The sequence below is a fragment of the Macaca thibetana genome, chromosome 17 (assembly GCF_024542745.1).
Source record: "Macaca thibetana thibetana isolate TM-01 chromosome 17, ASM2454274v1, whole genome shotgun sequence".
NCBI classification, from domain to species: domain Eukaryota; kingdom Metazoa; phylum Chordata; class Mammalia; order Primates; family Cercopithecidae; genus Macaca; species Macaca thibetana.
The window spans coordinates 88,826,398-88,840,842 of NC_065594.1; the positions used below are offsets into that span (position 1 = coordinate 88,826,398).

Here is a 14,445-nt window from a genome sequence, read left to right on the forward strand (position 1 = left end):
TCCTATAGAACCCACCACAGTTCCTTGCATCTTCATAAAGCTTTGAAGTACATTTATTAATTCACTGACGGGTAAAACTTTTTTGGAAGGCAATGTAATTAATATATATAAAAGTTGACTAAACTCAATTGCACCTGAAATGGCATTTTGACTCTACCACTTTCTAGCCAAGAGACTTTAGGCTTGAAAGGTGACTTTCTGCATCTGTGAAATGAGGCTAATGATATTGAACCTGCATATTTCACACGGTTGTGAGTGTCTACTAGAGTACTAACGTTTGAAAGTGCTTTAAGGGTATAAAATAATATCCTGAAGATGATACTAGAAACCTTGAAGAGGCATCTATCTGGCAGGGAATTTTAATTCGGATGTACAAACCAGGACGATTGTAGGGAAGAAAAATAGAATTCCAGGGTGTTCCACATATATCTGGTTGGGTTGAAATATAGAGACTGTGTCAGAATGGATGATGACGAGGCTAGAATAATTCAGTGTGGCCAGAAAATACAGAACTTTCTCAAAGCATATGGGCTTGATTCTTTCTTTAGGCTAGGGGAAAGCAGTGGCATTAAAGATTTTTGAGCAAGCAAATTATATAGACAGATTTTTTTTTCTCCCTAAAGAAAGTGGCAAGAGAACAGAGTTCATACAAAATCCTTATCCTAAATGTCACAAATTAATTATATTGCATGATTTGTAGTAAAATTTTAAGTTTCTATTTTTTAACTTTCAGTTGGTATGAGGAAACATACATTCTCTCATTGGAGTCCATTTTTACTCATAACTATGTGTGGAGAGGTTAAAATCAGTTGCTAAATGCAAAAATAATTATATTTAAATTATACTAAGTGTGTTCTAATATAATGTTATTTATTATAAAAGTGAAGAATAGTTGTTGATTCTTTTTAGGAAATTAAAGCATCCAGATAAGGTAAAAATTGCAAATCCTCTCTCTTGCTTCCCTCCCTCACTATTGCCCAGATATAGCTCCTCTTGTTTCCAATAAAAGTGAGTTTTAAAGGATATTTTCCCCTTTGTTTAAACTTTAAGCAACAAAGGAAACAAAATTCCAAGAATGAATTTAATTGTATTGCTATATAAATGAACATTTCTGAATTAGGAAGGACCAATTCTTTTAAAAAACCACAAGTGCTGTTTTGACTTTCAGATATTTTTCTTGGTATTTTAGAAGTGTAGATATATGTAAGCTTTTAATCAAAGACTTCTTAAAAATCACACTTTATGCTATATCTTTAGGATTTATTTAAGTAGACTTTGGTTTTACAGACTGTTTTTTTAAAATTTCTTTTTTGAACATTTTTTATTCTACATCTTGTTAGCACCAAGTAGAAATGGGATTTGCATTTGAAACACTAATATTCACTATTCAGTCAGCTAAGACATTTCCTTCTTTTAATTTCCATAAATGTCAGTAAATGCCTCTTTTCACCTTTGGGTGAATAGTCAATAGAAAAATCAATTCTGTGACAAATGAACAGCAACATGATTTTACATATGAATTATTTAACAAAGACTATTTTTATCCTTGAAGGGAAAGACTTAAGTTAAAAATCAGCAGCAAATTATTAATTTACATTTATTAATACGATCCACAGGAATGCATATCCATAGAAAGTAAAGAAATTTTATAGCGTATGTTTAATTAGTTCATGCCCTAGACCTCATAATTGCCCAATAGGAAATTATTGAAAATTATTAAATATATAAATAAGCTATAAACCTCATTAAGCCTTTAGATCACGTTGTATTTTTGTCCAGGTTGTGAGAGATTTAGTGTTTTGTAACGCCTGATAATAAGTGAACTAATTACAAGTGTCTCACTTTAGAGAAAACACTGGCATAACCTCCGTTTTTACATCACTTTATCAAACTCTGTCTTCTTATCTAATTGATAGCTCCTGGGTGTTGGAAGACACAAGATACTTTACAGTAAAAGTACAGAAATGGAAAGTAGATTCATGTCTTGAATGTCTAAATTTCAAATCACCAAGGTTTTCTCAATAACAGAATAAAATCATTTTTTAAAGCCCCATACTGGGTTGTCAAGTTAGTAATCACCAGTATCTTAAGTAGCATTGTAATTTTCTAAGAATTACCATTGCTATGAAGGAATCTTCTCGTTGAAAATGTAATGAATGGAAGGGAATTTGTTTGAGGGTGAGTATCCCAACCCAGAGGGAAATGCATCTGGACCATGAACTTTTATGTATCTGTTTGCACATTCTAGGAGCTTGAAATGCTTTCCTGGTGTTTGGAGGCAGAGACATTTATTGAATGTAAATGACTTAGCTTTTACCTTACATAATCCTTTCTTAAGAGCAGAAAGGAGAACATAGGGGTGTTAGAGGTTTAACCGAGGCCACATTTTAGGTGGTCTAAACTGACAGGAGCTTGTTTATGAGTAATGCTGGCCTCACCCTAAGTGCTCCAGTAATAGTGCCTTGGCCACCAATGTTTGTGGAATGGATCCCTTTGTCAATTGCTTTGGACGTCAGATTTTCCTAGCTCCCTATAAACTGTGACTTTCCTGTCTCATTACAGAACTGCAAGTGGCCCCCAAACTTTGAAGCTTTCAGCTCTCTTTTGAATGTCAACTTTAAAAATAAAAATTACAGAATAACTAGCAAGCGTCTTATTAGCTTATTCACCAAACAATTTTGTTTTCAGAGACATTAAACTGTCAGAGAGCCTGTGCACTTTTCTAAATGCCTGGGTTTTGTACCTGTTATAGAACAGTATGATTTTTTCCATGCCATCCCAAAACAATAATTTTGGACATTTTAAGTTTATTTAATCGCTTAACCCTAAGGCACTGCGTTCTTCAGCTACCAGGAGTCTGTGGTGACTGTCCCCCTCTCCTTCAGCGGCTCCACCCACTAGCCATTCAGATCTATTTAGGCATGTTGAACTCACAGCAAGAAACGGGCATGGGACCACCCACACCCTATGTGATTTCAGAGCAGCCGAGCATTTTTAATAAGTTCCCAGAGCTTTCTAGTGTTTGAAAAACCCTTCGCTGAATCTGTGAATGTGAAATACAACTCACGTGTAAGAATGCGTTCAGGGGAAGCCTGGCATTGCTTGAAGGCACTCTCTTATGTTCTATTTCCTGGACTTGATGGAGCTGAGTTGCCCATTTACCCCCAAGATTTTTTTTTAAATGGACCCACACATTTAATACTGTGTGATAATGTTTATCCCTTCTCTCAAACATGGGCCATGCATTCATACACTTACTCCATTTAAACTCTCCAAGCAAGTACACTGGATACTTTGTGCTGGGTAGAGATTAATTTACTCACTTTAGGCTCCAAGGACACCACAGTCTTGTGAAGCAGTAACTAATTCTACCCACATGCAATAGATCAACATTACTCCAACTCTTGTAATGTACATGATACTTTTGAAATGAAAGAAAAAAAATCCCCTTGACCCTTAAAGTTTCTTAAATTATTTTACAATGTTAATGAAATGTATAGACATACAGGGTTACAAACAATCGCCTTATTCTTTGAGCTTTCATTTCAGCTATAAAACCAAAGCAAATTGACCACTTGAGTAGAATAAAAGTCTACAAAAGCAAAATAAAAGTAAAATTCACAACATTGATGTTAGGCATGAGATTTTGTTTAGCTGAAATGACACGACTGTTGGAAGCATGTGTGCCGACTATTCTATTCATCAAGTTGCGTCCAGCTTTGTGTATTTTTCCCACCTTATGCCACTGGCTAACCAAGCCCCTACCACTATTTCTATTTGAACTGACAGCCAGCTTTTGAACTTACCCTACTTTGAAATATCACGTAGCTTTTCTTGCAAGAAAAAGAAAATGTATTGCATATTAAATCCATCTGCTCTTTTCTCATTAACCTACAACACTATAAATAATATTACTTCTGTATCCTACTTGTAAATAAAATACAAAGACAGAAAAAATCTCATTGAGTACTAGCTTGAAATGTAGATATTCAAGATGATACAAACCACAATTACTTTAAAAAGGTATCTTGAGTATATAAATGCAAATACATTTTAAATTGTTGAAGGAATTTGAGGACTCCTGAAAATACAAACTCTCACTTCAGAAGCATTGCATTTAACAACTGTTTAAATAAATCACTAAAATCTCTTTATACTCTTTTTTATCGTATCCCTAAAATTCAAAAAAGCTGTGTTTTCTAATTTTCTTCCTGTAGAACTTTCTTTAGTTTTGAGTCATATATAAATCATAGTTATGTTTTAAATCTAATGTGTTGCTCAGTAGTTTCTGGGTCGCTTTTTAGTAATAAAAGAATGAATTATGTTATATTTATAAAAGGCAATAAATCATGAGAAGTGTGCTTATTTAGCATTATTTAACTGAGTCATCAGGATAGTCATAATTCAGCAGTGTTTAGGGATTTCGTTCGAGTCAAGGAGCTGACCATGGCACAATCGTTACAGCTCATATTTAAACGGCACTCGCTGCTTTTATGAGGCTTTCTTTTAAGACACCTGCATATGTGACTCATACAATCCACACCAAGTTGTTACAAGGCAGGTAATTTCTTGTGGTCCCACTTTACAGGTGAGGAAGCCAGTGAACGCTTGCTCAGCATCGCACAAGTAGATGGCAAAGTTGGGTTCCATCCCAGGCGTTCCGGCTCCAGAGGCCGGGTTTTTCAGCCACACTGACTGTGCTCAAAACCATCCTCCAATTCCACATGGGTTTGTCATTTCATGTTAGAAAATGAAGTTTAATGTCATTGCTGTCACTTGTCAACTGGAAACCCTTCTCCTTGCCTGTTCTTCTTCCCTTTTCTAACTGGTTAGGTGCCCATCTCATTTCTCAATATTCTGATCAAAGGTTCATGAACTTGTGAAGCCCTCTCAGACTTTCCTCCATAAAGCTCCCTTTCCCAAGTAAATGGTTTAATAAAAAAAAATTTTTTTAAATACACCGCCATTTTGCCCCGCTCCATCTCTGTGCCATGTATAACACTTTAAGACACGTGTTTTGTTTGTCTAAAAGCCCTTGAAAAGCAGCGCGTTTGTCCCATTCATGAGGCAGGGAGCTCCTAGAGCAGAGGCGTACAAGGCAAGTGCGAAGGTTTGCGGATGTGGAGCCCTTTGTACTTTCCCAGTCATAACACTTGCCTTCTGGTTCTAAAAGATAATGACTCTGTGGACAAAGACTATTATTAAAAGTTCCAGAAAAGAAAATAAATAAGTGACTCGTTATCTGAAGTGGTGATATGGGGTGAAGATAATAAATCTTTTAAAGCAATGGAAAATGAGCTTTAAGTTAAAAGATACCACTATGGCATCCTTTATATTGTACAAACAAATCAGGATAAATTATACTCGGTGTGAAGCCAGCTGACTCCAACCTCACACTGCCAGCAGCATCCTTAATCCCTAGAGGCACTTTTTCTCTTTCCAAAAAGAAATGGTATCAAAACTAAAGCTTTTGTTACAAAGTCACTATTGCTTTTTTAATGATGATATGTAATTTACTGTGAATATCAAATAATGGTAAAGGAAGCCATGAGTGTTTTTGTTGTTACCAATAGGACATCAGGTTTAAAGAATTGATAAACATTGATTTACATGATTTTACAGCATCGAACATTTTAAATACTTTGTATTGTTTACATAGTACCGGACTGCCATTTAGATAGTGTTCATGATTGTATTTGTTTGTTATTCTAAAATTTTAAAGCTTTGTCTCTACGTGAAAAGTAATTCTTGTGTTTCAGAATCGAATAAGTAAATAGAAATAAAGCAGATTAAATATTGTTAAGGAGTACTGGCCTCCTCTTCTGATCTTCTGTTTCTTGGCTCACAGGTGATAATTTTAAAATGCCCTCTCAGCTAAGTTGAAGGTAGTGACCTATCATACAGTCTTACATAGAATTATAACCTTCATGGTAACATAACCTGTGAAAATTATTTGGTTTTATCTTAAGTCAAGATAAATAATATAAGATGTTAGCATCTTATTTCTGCCATTCTGGCAATTCTTATATACCTAGTAGATTTTACTCAATAGCTATTAATATCTGTAATAGAAAAGAAGAAAATTTCCATGAAATCCCTCAATAAAGGGGTTTATTCTGAATGTTAATTGGTTATTGCAAACATCAGTCAAATTTTTGCTTATCAAAGAACTATGCAAAGTTCTTGTTTGCTGATTCAAATATGGTGTCCTGTACTCACTACATTATTCAAGACTCAATACCCTCATTAAGAAAGGGCTTTCAAAAGGTTTATGTACATAAGTTTCACCTTTTATAAGGTACTTGGGAATTCAGATATTTTTAGTAAACACCGAGAAGCTTTGAAAGGGTAAGAGAGCATTTTTTTCCAAAAAGAGAAGCAATGATTCATGGGATTTGGGACATTTTTTGTCAAAATCCTTCCCGACAAGCCTAATTCAGATGAGCAGCCGCTGAAAGTCACTGTCAGCAGATTGGCAGTGCTGCTATGCTTCTATGGAGTGACTCAAAGTTTTAAGTCTGTTCCTATTATGAAGGTTAAGCAGAGGGTCACATCTAGTGTATTTTTGGTCACTATGAAAAACTGCTGAAAAGAGTTTAGGATTTAGAGGAAATCTGGAGTGGATGTATTTTGTGCTTGGTGTAAGCACAGAGTTGTATGGTCTATCAAACACTAGCATCGAGATAAATACAGCATATGCCATAAGGAGATGGAAGAGTAACACCAACTGCTGGGTAGAGATTTGGATTCTGTTTGTTTGTCTAGTTTTTATGCTTTACTTTGTCTTGTTAGGAATTAGTCTCTATTTTTATATCCTTTTCTCTACAGTTCATGCATATTTTTAGATTAATTGGATATTTATTATTTCACTGTTATATTAACTTTGATTAAATATTACATTATTCTTTTAATAGTTTCACAAAAGGAGAAAACATGCATCCTTAACTCATTGCTTCCTAACAGATTTGATCACTTTGACCACTTTTCTAATACTGCTAGAACCGTAAGACCTCGAAACTCTACTTAATCCCAATAACAAGGTTTTGCAGTTATTGATGGCAGGCACTTGTGTTATTCATGTAATTTAAAGTCTATAAGACATTCCAAGCATATAATTGATATTTACCCATGGGTTTACTAATTCCAGTGTTGTTAATTCCCTCTTACATTTCCATTTATTTTTTCCCCATCTGGAATCATCTTCTTTTACCAAAAAAAAAAAAAAAAATCTTACCTATTTCTTTCTATTAATATGAGGGTTTGATGACAAATTCCCTCATTATCTTTTGTCCGAAAACATCTTTATTTCACTTTTTTTAAAAAAAAGTCTTTTATTTCCATCAGTTTTTGGTGAGCAGGTGGTATGTGGTTACACGAGTAAGTTCTTTAGTAGTGATTTGTGAGATTTTGATGCACCCAGCACCCAAGCAGTATACACTGAATCTGATTTGTAGCCTTTTATCAGTCATGCCCTTCAACCCTTTCCTTCCAGTCCCAAAGTCCATTCTGTCATTCTTGTGCCTTTGCAGCCTCATAGCTTAGCTCCCACTTATAAGTGAGAACATACAATGTTTGGTTTCCCATTCCTGAGTTAGTTCACTTAGAACAATAGTCTCCAATCCCATCCAAGTTGCTGCAAATGCCATTAATTCATTACTTTGTATGGCAGAATAGTATTCCATCATACACACACACACACACACACCATATATATCTATATATCATATATATGATCATACATATGATCATATACGGGGTGTGTGTGTATATATATATCATATATACCATCATATACCACAGTTTCCTTATCCACTCATTGATTGATGGGCATTTAGGCTGGCTCCACATTTTTGCAATTGTGAATTGTGCTGCTATCAACATGCATGTGCATGTATTTTTTTCATATAATGACTTATTTTCCTCTGGGTAGATACTCAGCAGTGGGATTGCTGGGTCAAATGGTAATTCTACTTTTAGCTCCTTATGGAATTTCCATGCTGTTTTCCATAGTGGTTTTACTGATTTACATACCCACCAGCAGTGTAGAAGAGTACCCTTTTCACTGCATCTACACCAACATTTACTATTTTTTGATTTTTTGATACTGGCCATTCTTGCAGGAGTAAAGCGGTACCACATTGTGGTTTTGATTTGCATTTCCCTCACCATTAGTGATGTGGAGCATTTTTTTCACACGTTTGTTGGGCATTTGTATATCATCGTTTCCCTCACCATAGGTGATGTGGAACATTTTTTCATATGTTTGTGGGGCATTTGTGTATCTTCGTTTCCCTCACCATTAGTGATGTCGAACATTTTTTCATATGTTTGTTGGGTAAATCTTCGTTTCTCTCACCATTAGTGATGTGGAGCATTTTTTCATATGTTTGTGGGGCATTTGTGTATCTTCGTTTCTCTCACCATTAGTGATGTGGAGCATTTTTTTCATATGTTTGTTGGGCATTTGTAAATCTTCGTTTCCCTCACCATAGGGGATGTGGAGCATTTTTTTCAGATGTTTGTTGGGCATTTGTAAATCTTCGTTTCCCTCACCATAGGGGATGTGGAGCATTTTTTTCAGATGTTTGTTGGGCATTTGTGTATCTTCGTTTCCCTCACCGTTAGTGATGTGGAGCATTTTTCATATGTTTGTTGGGCATTTGTAAATCTTCTTTTGAGAATTATCTACTCATGTCCTTAGCCCACTTTGAAAGTAATTAATAGATGATGTGAACAAATGGAAACACATCCCATGCTCTTTGATGGGTAGAATCAATATTGTGAAAATGACCATACTGCCAAAAGCAATCGACAAATTCAATGTGATTCCTATCAGAATACCACTGTCATTCTTCACAGAACTAGAAAAAGCAATCCTAAAATTCATATGGAACCAAAAACCCACATAGCCAAAGGAAGACTAAGCAACAAGAAAAAATCTGGAGGCATCACGTTATCTGATTTCAAACTATACTATAAAGCCATCCATAGTCAAACAACATGGTAGTAGTATAAAATAGACAGACCAATGGAACAGAATAGAGAACCCAGAAATACACCCAAATACTTAGCCCACTTATCTTCAACAATGCAAACAAAAACATAAAGTGGGGAAAGGACACCCTATTCAACAAACGGTGCTGGGATAACTGGCAGACCACATGTAGGAGAATGAAACTGGATCCTCATCTCTTACCTTATTCAGAAATCAACTCCAGATAGATCAAGGACTTAAATCTAAGTCCTGAAATTATAAAAATTCTAAAAGATAACATCGGAAAAACTCTTCTAGACATTGGCTTAGGCAAAGACTTTATGACCAAGAACCCAAAAACACATACAATAAAAACAAAGACAATTAGGTGGGATTTAATTAAACTAAAGAACTTTTGTATGGCAAAAGGAACAGTTAGCAGGATAAACAGACAACCCACAGTGTGGGAGAAAATCTTCACAATCTATACATGTGACAAAGAACAAATATTCAGAATCTACAAGGAGCTCAAACAAATTAACAGGAAAAAAAAATCTTATCACCTTCATTTTTGAGGGGTATTTTTCATTCAGTGTGGAATTTTATGTTGACTTTTTTTTTTTTCTCTCAGTAATTTAACCAGGAACGTGTTGGCTTCTGGCTTCCAGTGTTTCCATGCAGACATCAGCTTTCACTCTTACTGTAGTTCTCGCTGGGCTGTGTTGGAGAATCAGTCTACCCCTGGTTCTCTCCTAATCCTCAGGCTTAATCCTCCTGTGCCTTTGATTGAGAGGTCTTTGTTCCTCAGCACTGAAAGATGATAGCAGCTAGCCCTGTGTTTCAGAGCTCCCAGCCTGGCTCTGCAACCTTGTGCCCCACACAATTTCAAAATCCAGAAAAAGTTTTAAGATGAGACTGGCCACATGCTGGACGCCATCATCACCCCTGCCAGGTTCTACTTCTGAAGCACCTCTGTCATTGTAGGAGATTTCATTCTGCTTTTTATAAACTTTGGCCTAGGACACCCATCGCCCATGCAGGTGAACAGCTAAACGAGTGTCCCTTGTGGACGATGGCTATGCATTTGAGGATCTACAAGTTTCCAATTTGTTTCTTTAGTTCCATGCAACTCCAAAATACTATGTGGTGTCTCTTTCTTCCAGTAAAAACTCTCTGGATCTGGGGAAATGCTCAGAATTGGCAAGTGTCCCTGGGGGGCGGGGGGAAGCAGCTGGTAATTATCAGTTCACCTCAAAAAGCTTCACTCCATCTGGAATTCTCTCCTTTTGTCAGAATTTCCTGATGTTTTAGAAAAATGACTCTTTTTTGAAATTTTTACAACGGGAACAATAACGTGCTACAGCTATCTAGAAGTGGACGTTCGTCAGTTTTTTTCTAAATAAATGAATATGAAGTTGTGTCATTTAGGAAAGATGGTGTCTCAAGAAAGCTTGGGGAAAATAATCCGTTGACATGGTAGCGATATTCTTCCATCAGCTAAATGTTGTTTCCTAATCTGGTGACATTGTTTTCAGAGATCACTACTGTATGCTAAGTGTGTGCCAAGGAACATAAATATGAATGTTCCATGTCCGCACTAATGAGACTGAAGGGAATGTAACCAGCACAGCACACACTGGTGGAGGATGACGGAGGAGCTGGCACACACTCCTGGACAAACAGAGAGAGATGACTGTGGTCCCATTCAGAAAAAGAAGGGAGGAGGAACGTGGTACAGAGGACTCTAATCCTTAGCCTGTATCAGATCCTAGACGACAATAGTTGTGTTAAGCAAAGTAGACTCACAGCTAAAAGCATATCTTCTTTTGAGAATTGTCTACTCCTGTCCTTAGCCCACTTTGAAAGAAATTATAGATGATGCCAACAAATGGAAACACATGGACTCTTGGGCCAGGCTGCCAGGATCTGTCATTTTCCATGTGGCTTTGGGCAGATTACCTGTCTGCCCTGTTCATGTTTCCTCATCTGCAAAATAGGAGTACCCACTTTACAGGGCTCTTAAGAACTGACGAGTTAATGCCTGGAAGGTGCTTAGGAAAGCACCTAGCACATGTGTAGCCAAAGTGTTCACTAAATAACCTGATTTCATGCTCGCTCCCACCACCCTGTCTTGGCTCCCTCCGCTGAGAGGAGAAGCAATCTGCCCAACAGAATTTCTCATTTCCAGGTCATTCTGATGCAGCCCTAAAGACTGAAAAAAAAAAAAAAATTCCTTCTAAGGGGCCCACTCTGCTCTGCAACTCACTCTCTGTTATGTCTAGAAATTGCTTTAGGGACTGAGTAACCATAGTCCTCTTTTCTACCCTGAAGCTCTTCTTTCCTCTGGTTGTCTGTCAGTTCAACTGGGGAGGCTCCTTTTACTAATAACCAGTTCCAGGACTCTAGTTACAGACTCGGAATATGGGTTTGACCTCCATGCTGTAAACATCGTCTCCTTGATCCCAGCCTTTAAAATCCTCTTTCTTGGGGAAACAGTAGGCTCAGGTGTTGGTGTTAGAATTGAGTCTGGAACACTCACTCCCTTTGCTGCTTTCAAGTGACTGTTTTCTACATAAGTGCATAACCACTTGTGTTCTGTTTTATTTTCTCTCATTTTAATGGAGAGGGTTGTGATGAGATAGAAGAAGTGCTGGAATAAAGTAGTCGGTGCTTTGGAGGTAGGATGAGTCATCTCATTTCCTCTGAATTCTCCCCAGTATTCCCATTTGGATTTCCAGAATCTCATTTAAAAAAAACAAACAAACAAAAAAAAAACCAGTATACTTCCTTAGAATTGCCAGAAACATTGATATCTGCAATGTCCAGCTGCTACAGACTCCTGGCAGCTGGCAGAAGAAGGGTGACCACAGCTACATAGCCAGCTTGTCTTGTGCCCTAGCTGAAGTTGGGGTAAGCTTGGTCTGCAGGGTGTCTCTCTTCAGGGGCCATAGTGATGCAAGATGATGTAGCCAATACAGTTACATGTTTTGATGCTTCCCTGCAAAGGCCGATAATGTTCCCATCTTTGAGAGCTCAGAGTCTGAGAGAGTACACAGTTGCTAATTTAGCTCATTGCTTTGTCTCACTGCCACCAAATAGAGCAGGCAGGTAGATACCCCAAAGAGGCTTCAAATATTCTCAAGCACAGCTAGCCTGCCTTGAATGAGCTCATTGGATATTTTAGTGACTGCCTTTTGTAACACCTAATGCTTGAAAACATTTTCTACATGAGTGTGGTGTGATTCTGTATTGTCTATGTATGGGCCCCCATGAGTAGGGGTGCATCTTTGGGTCCATGCCTATGGTCGGAAGTGAGGTCATGTAACCCTAATAGTCATGTTTGACTATTAACTATGTGGACAGATGGAGGAGCAGCTCCGAGGATGGAGGGAAGCTTGAGGAAGCTCTGTTAATAGGAGAACATCTATTATGGATAGAAATTAAATGAAGAGAAAGTACAAGTTGCCATAAGAATGAACACAGTAATCGAGGGCATAGGTCAAGCAGACATCTGATTCTTTCTTGCAGCCTCTGGAGGTGCAGCTCACATTAACACGCTACCTAGTTCCCAGTGTTTTGTTGCAGTCATCGCCTTAACTCAGCAATTCATAGCCTCCCTAGCTCAGTGCTGTTTCCAGAGGCAGCAGTGCATGGAGACTGAGGAAAGAGGCTGCCTTTTTCAGCGCCAGCCCTGCCCCTTTGTATCCAGGTGTTGCTATGGCACTTCATACTCATTCACAATATTTGGTGCTACCTGTTTTTTTCCCCCTCTTCCTCCCACAGGTAATCCATCAGCTGAGGCTCTCAGAGAATGAAAGTGTGGCCCTGCAGGAACTCTTGGACTGGAGGAGAAAGCTCTGTGAGGAAGGACAAGACTGGCAGCAGATCCTGCACCACGCTGAGCCCAGGGTGCCTCCCCCACCACCTTGTAAGAAGCCCAGTCTTCTGAAGAAGCCGGAAGGGGCCTCCTGCAACAGGCTGCCGTCTGAGCTCTGGGACACCACCATTTGATGCAGCTTGAACTGCAGACTCACAAAATAGAACTACCTACTGATTCCAGGCTACAACAACAGAAGGCTGCCTTCTGACACACGCTGGGTCTTCCCTCCACGCATTTAGACAAAAAAAGCACAGGACACAGACACTAAATATATGAGATCCCGTGTATGTGTGTGTGTGTGTGTGTGTGTGCGTGCGTGCGCGCGCGCGTGTGTGTGTATTCTTTCTTATCCATCTCGTGGTGATACACTCTGATTTTCAGGCTCCTCATTTATGGCTCTGTGCTACCCCTAGGTAGCGAGAGAGAGGCTGGGAAAAGGGTGGACGTGGCCAGAGAGGGAGAGTAGCAGAGGAAAGGAGCAATCCATGCACACCCTGTACAGTTGTTTTTCTACGGTTCAACAGTCTGTTTATTGTACTTCCAATGGTTTTATTATAATACAGTATACGGGACATATATTTTATTTCTTTGTAGATATTTGTGTTTTATTGGTATTGTAAACCTGATAATTATTTACATGTTTATTACTGTAATTTTATAACTTTATGCAATTGGTGGTGCTTCCTTTCTTCAAAATACAGATTTTAAAAAATAATTTCTAGATTTTTTTTTTTCCTCCACAGTCCTTTTTTTTAACCTAACGCACCTGAAATCTTGAAACTACATTGTTGTTTTAGCTTCGCCTGTGTCACCCCTTGCAAAACTATGAATTGAGTCCCATGTTTTGGGTGTTACTCATGGATGAGGAGGCTGTTCTTTCCTATGCCCTGTATTTCTGGATAAGTGGATTGTGCACCCTTTAGTTCAATTTCACCTCCCGACTTCAGCATAGATCACAGGAAATCACATAGCACTTGGTTAAACACGTATGGCTTCAAATCCATAGCTGGTGGTGTAAAATGGTCATATTCATTCAAAGGTCTACACAGTACAAATGAGCACGCTGCCATGTACTGTTTTGAGCAGTAGGGACTGCATCTCACAACGTTCGTCCCCCAGGACTTCCACTGCATGATTCCCTCGCTGTATATCCTCAACCCTCCCATAATGCAAGGCCTTGTTCATTGATGTGCTTTCGTTGGCTGTGGGAAGTTCTGAGCAGTGGCTCCAGACCACCTTGTCTTGCTACTTGGAACTTTTTATTCATACCAGCCTTTGAAAAGTTACTGTGCCAATAAAGAGGTACAACTGTGTTCTTCTATTGCTTTTGTTGTTGTTATTATTGTCTCCCATTAAGTCTTGTGTTTTCTGGTCAGAGAAGTAGGGACAATGAAGTCATCTCACCCAGACTCCCTTAATGTGGGGGCCATAGCATTGTGCAAACTTTAGACACCAATGATGTGTTTTACAATACAGGCTTTATGATGATTCCGGTATGGTGAGACCATCAGGTCCAGAAGGGAGTCCCGTTGAAAAGACGGCTTGTTATCCTCAGAAATCCCAGAGAAGGGGGCACATAGTACCATCAGAG

The 14,445-nt window shown here is 38.2% G+C and overlaps 1 protein-coding gene across 2 annotated transcripts in view; it reads left to right on the forward strand.

Annotated features, from left to right (window-relative positions):
* MYO16 (myosin XVI) overlaps window positions 1–14,167 on the forward strand; it is a 615,551-nt gene extending 601,384 nt beyond the window's left edge. For both annotated transcript variants that reach the window (XM_050766698.1, XM_050766697.1), the window contains one exon: window positions 12,758–14,167. In XM_050766698.1, the coding sequence (XP_050622655.1) occupies window positions 12,758–12,985 (228 nt within the window). In that variant the 3' untranslated portion in view covers window positions 12,986–14,167. The remainder of the gene's footprint in view (window positions 1–12,757) is intronic.
* The last annotated feature ends 278 nt before the right edge of the window (window positions 14,168–14,445 follow it).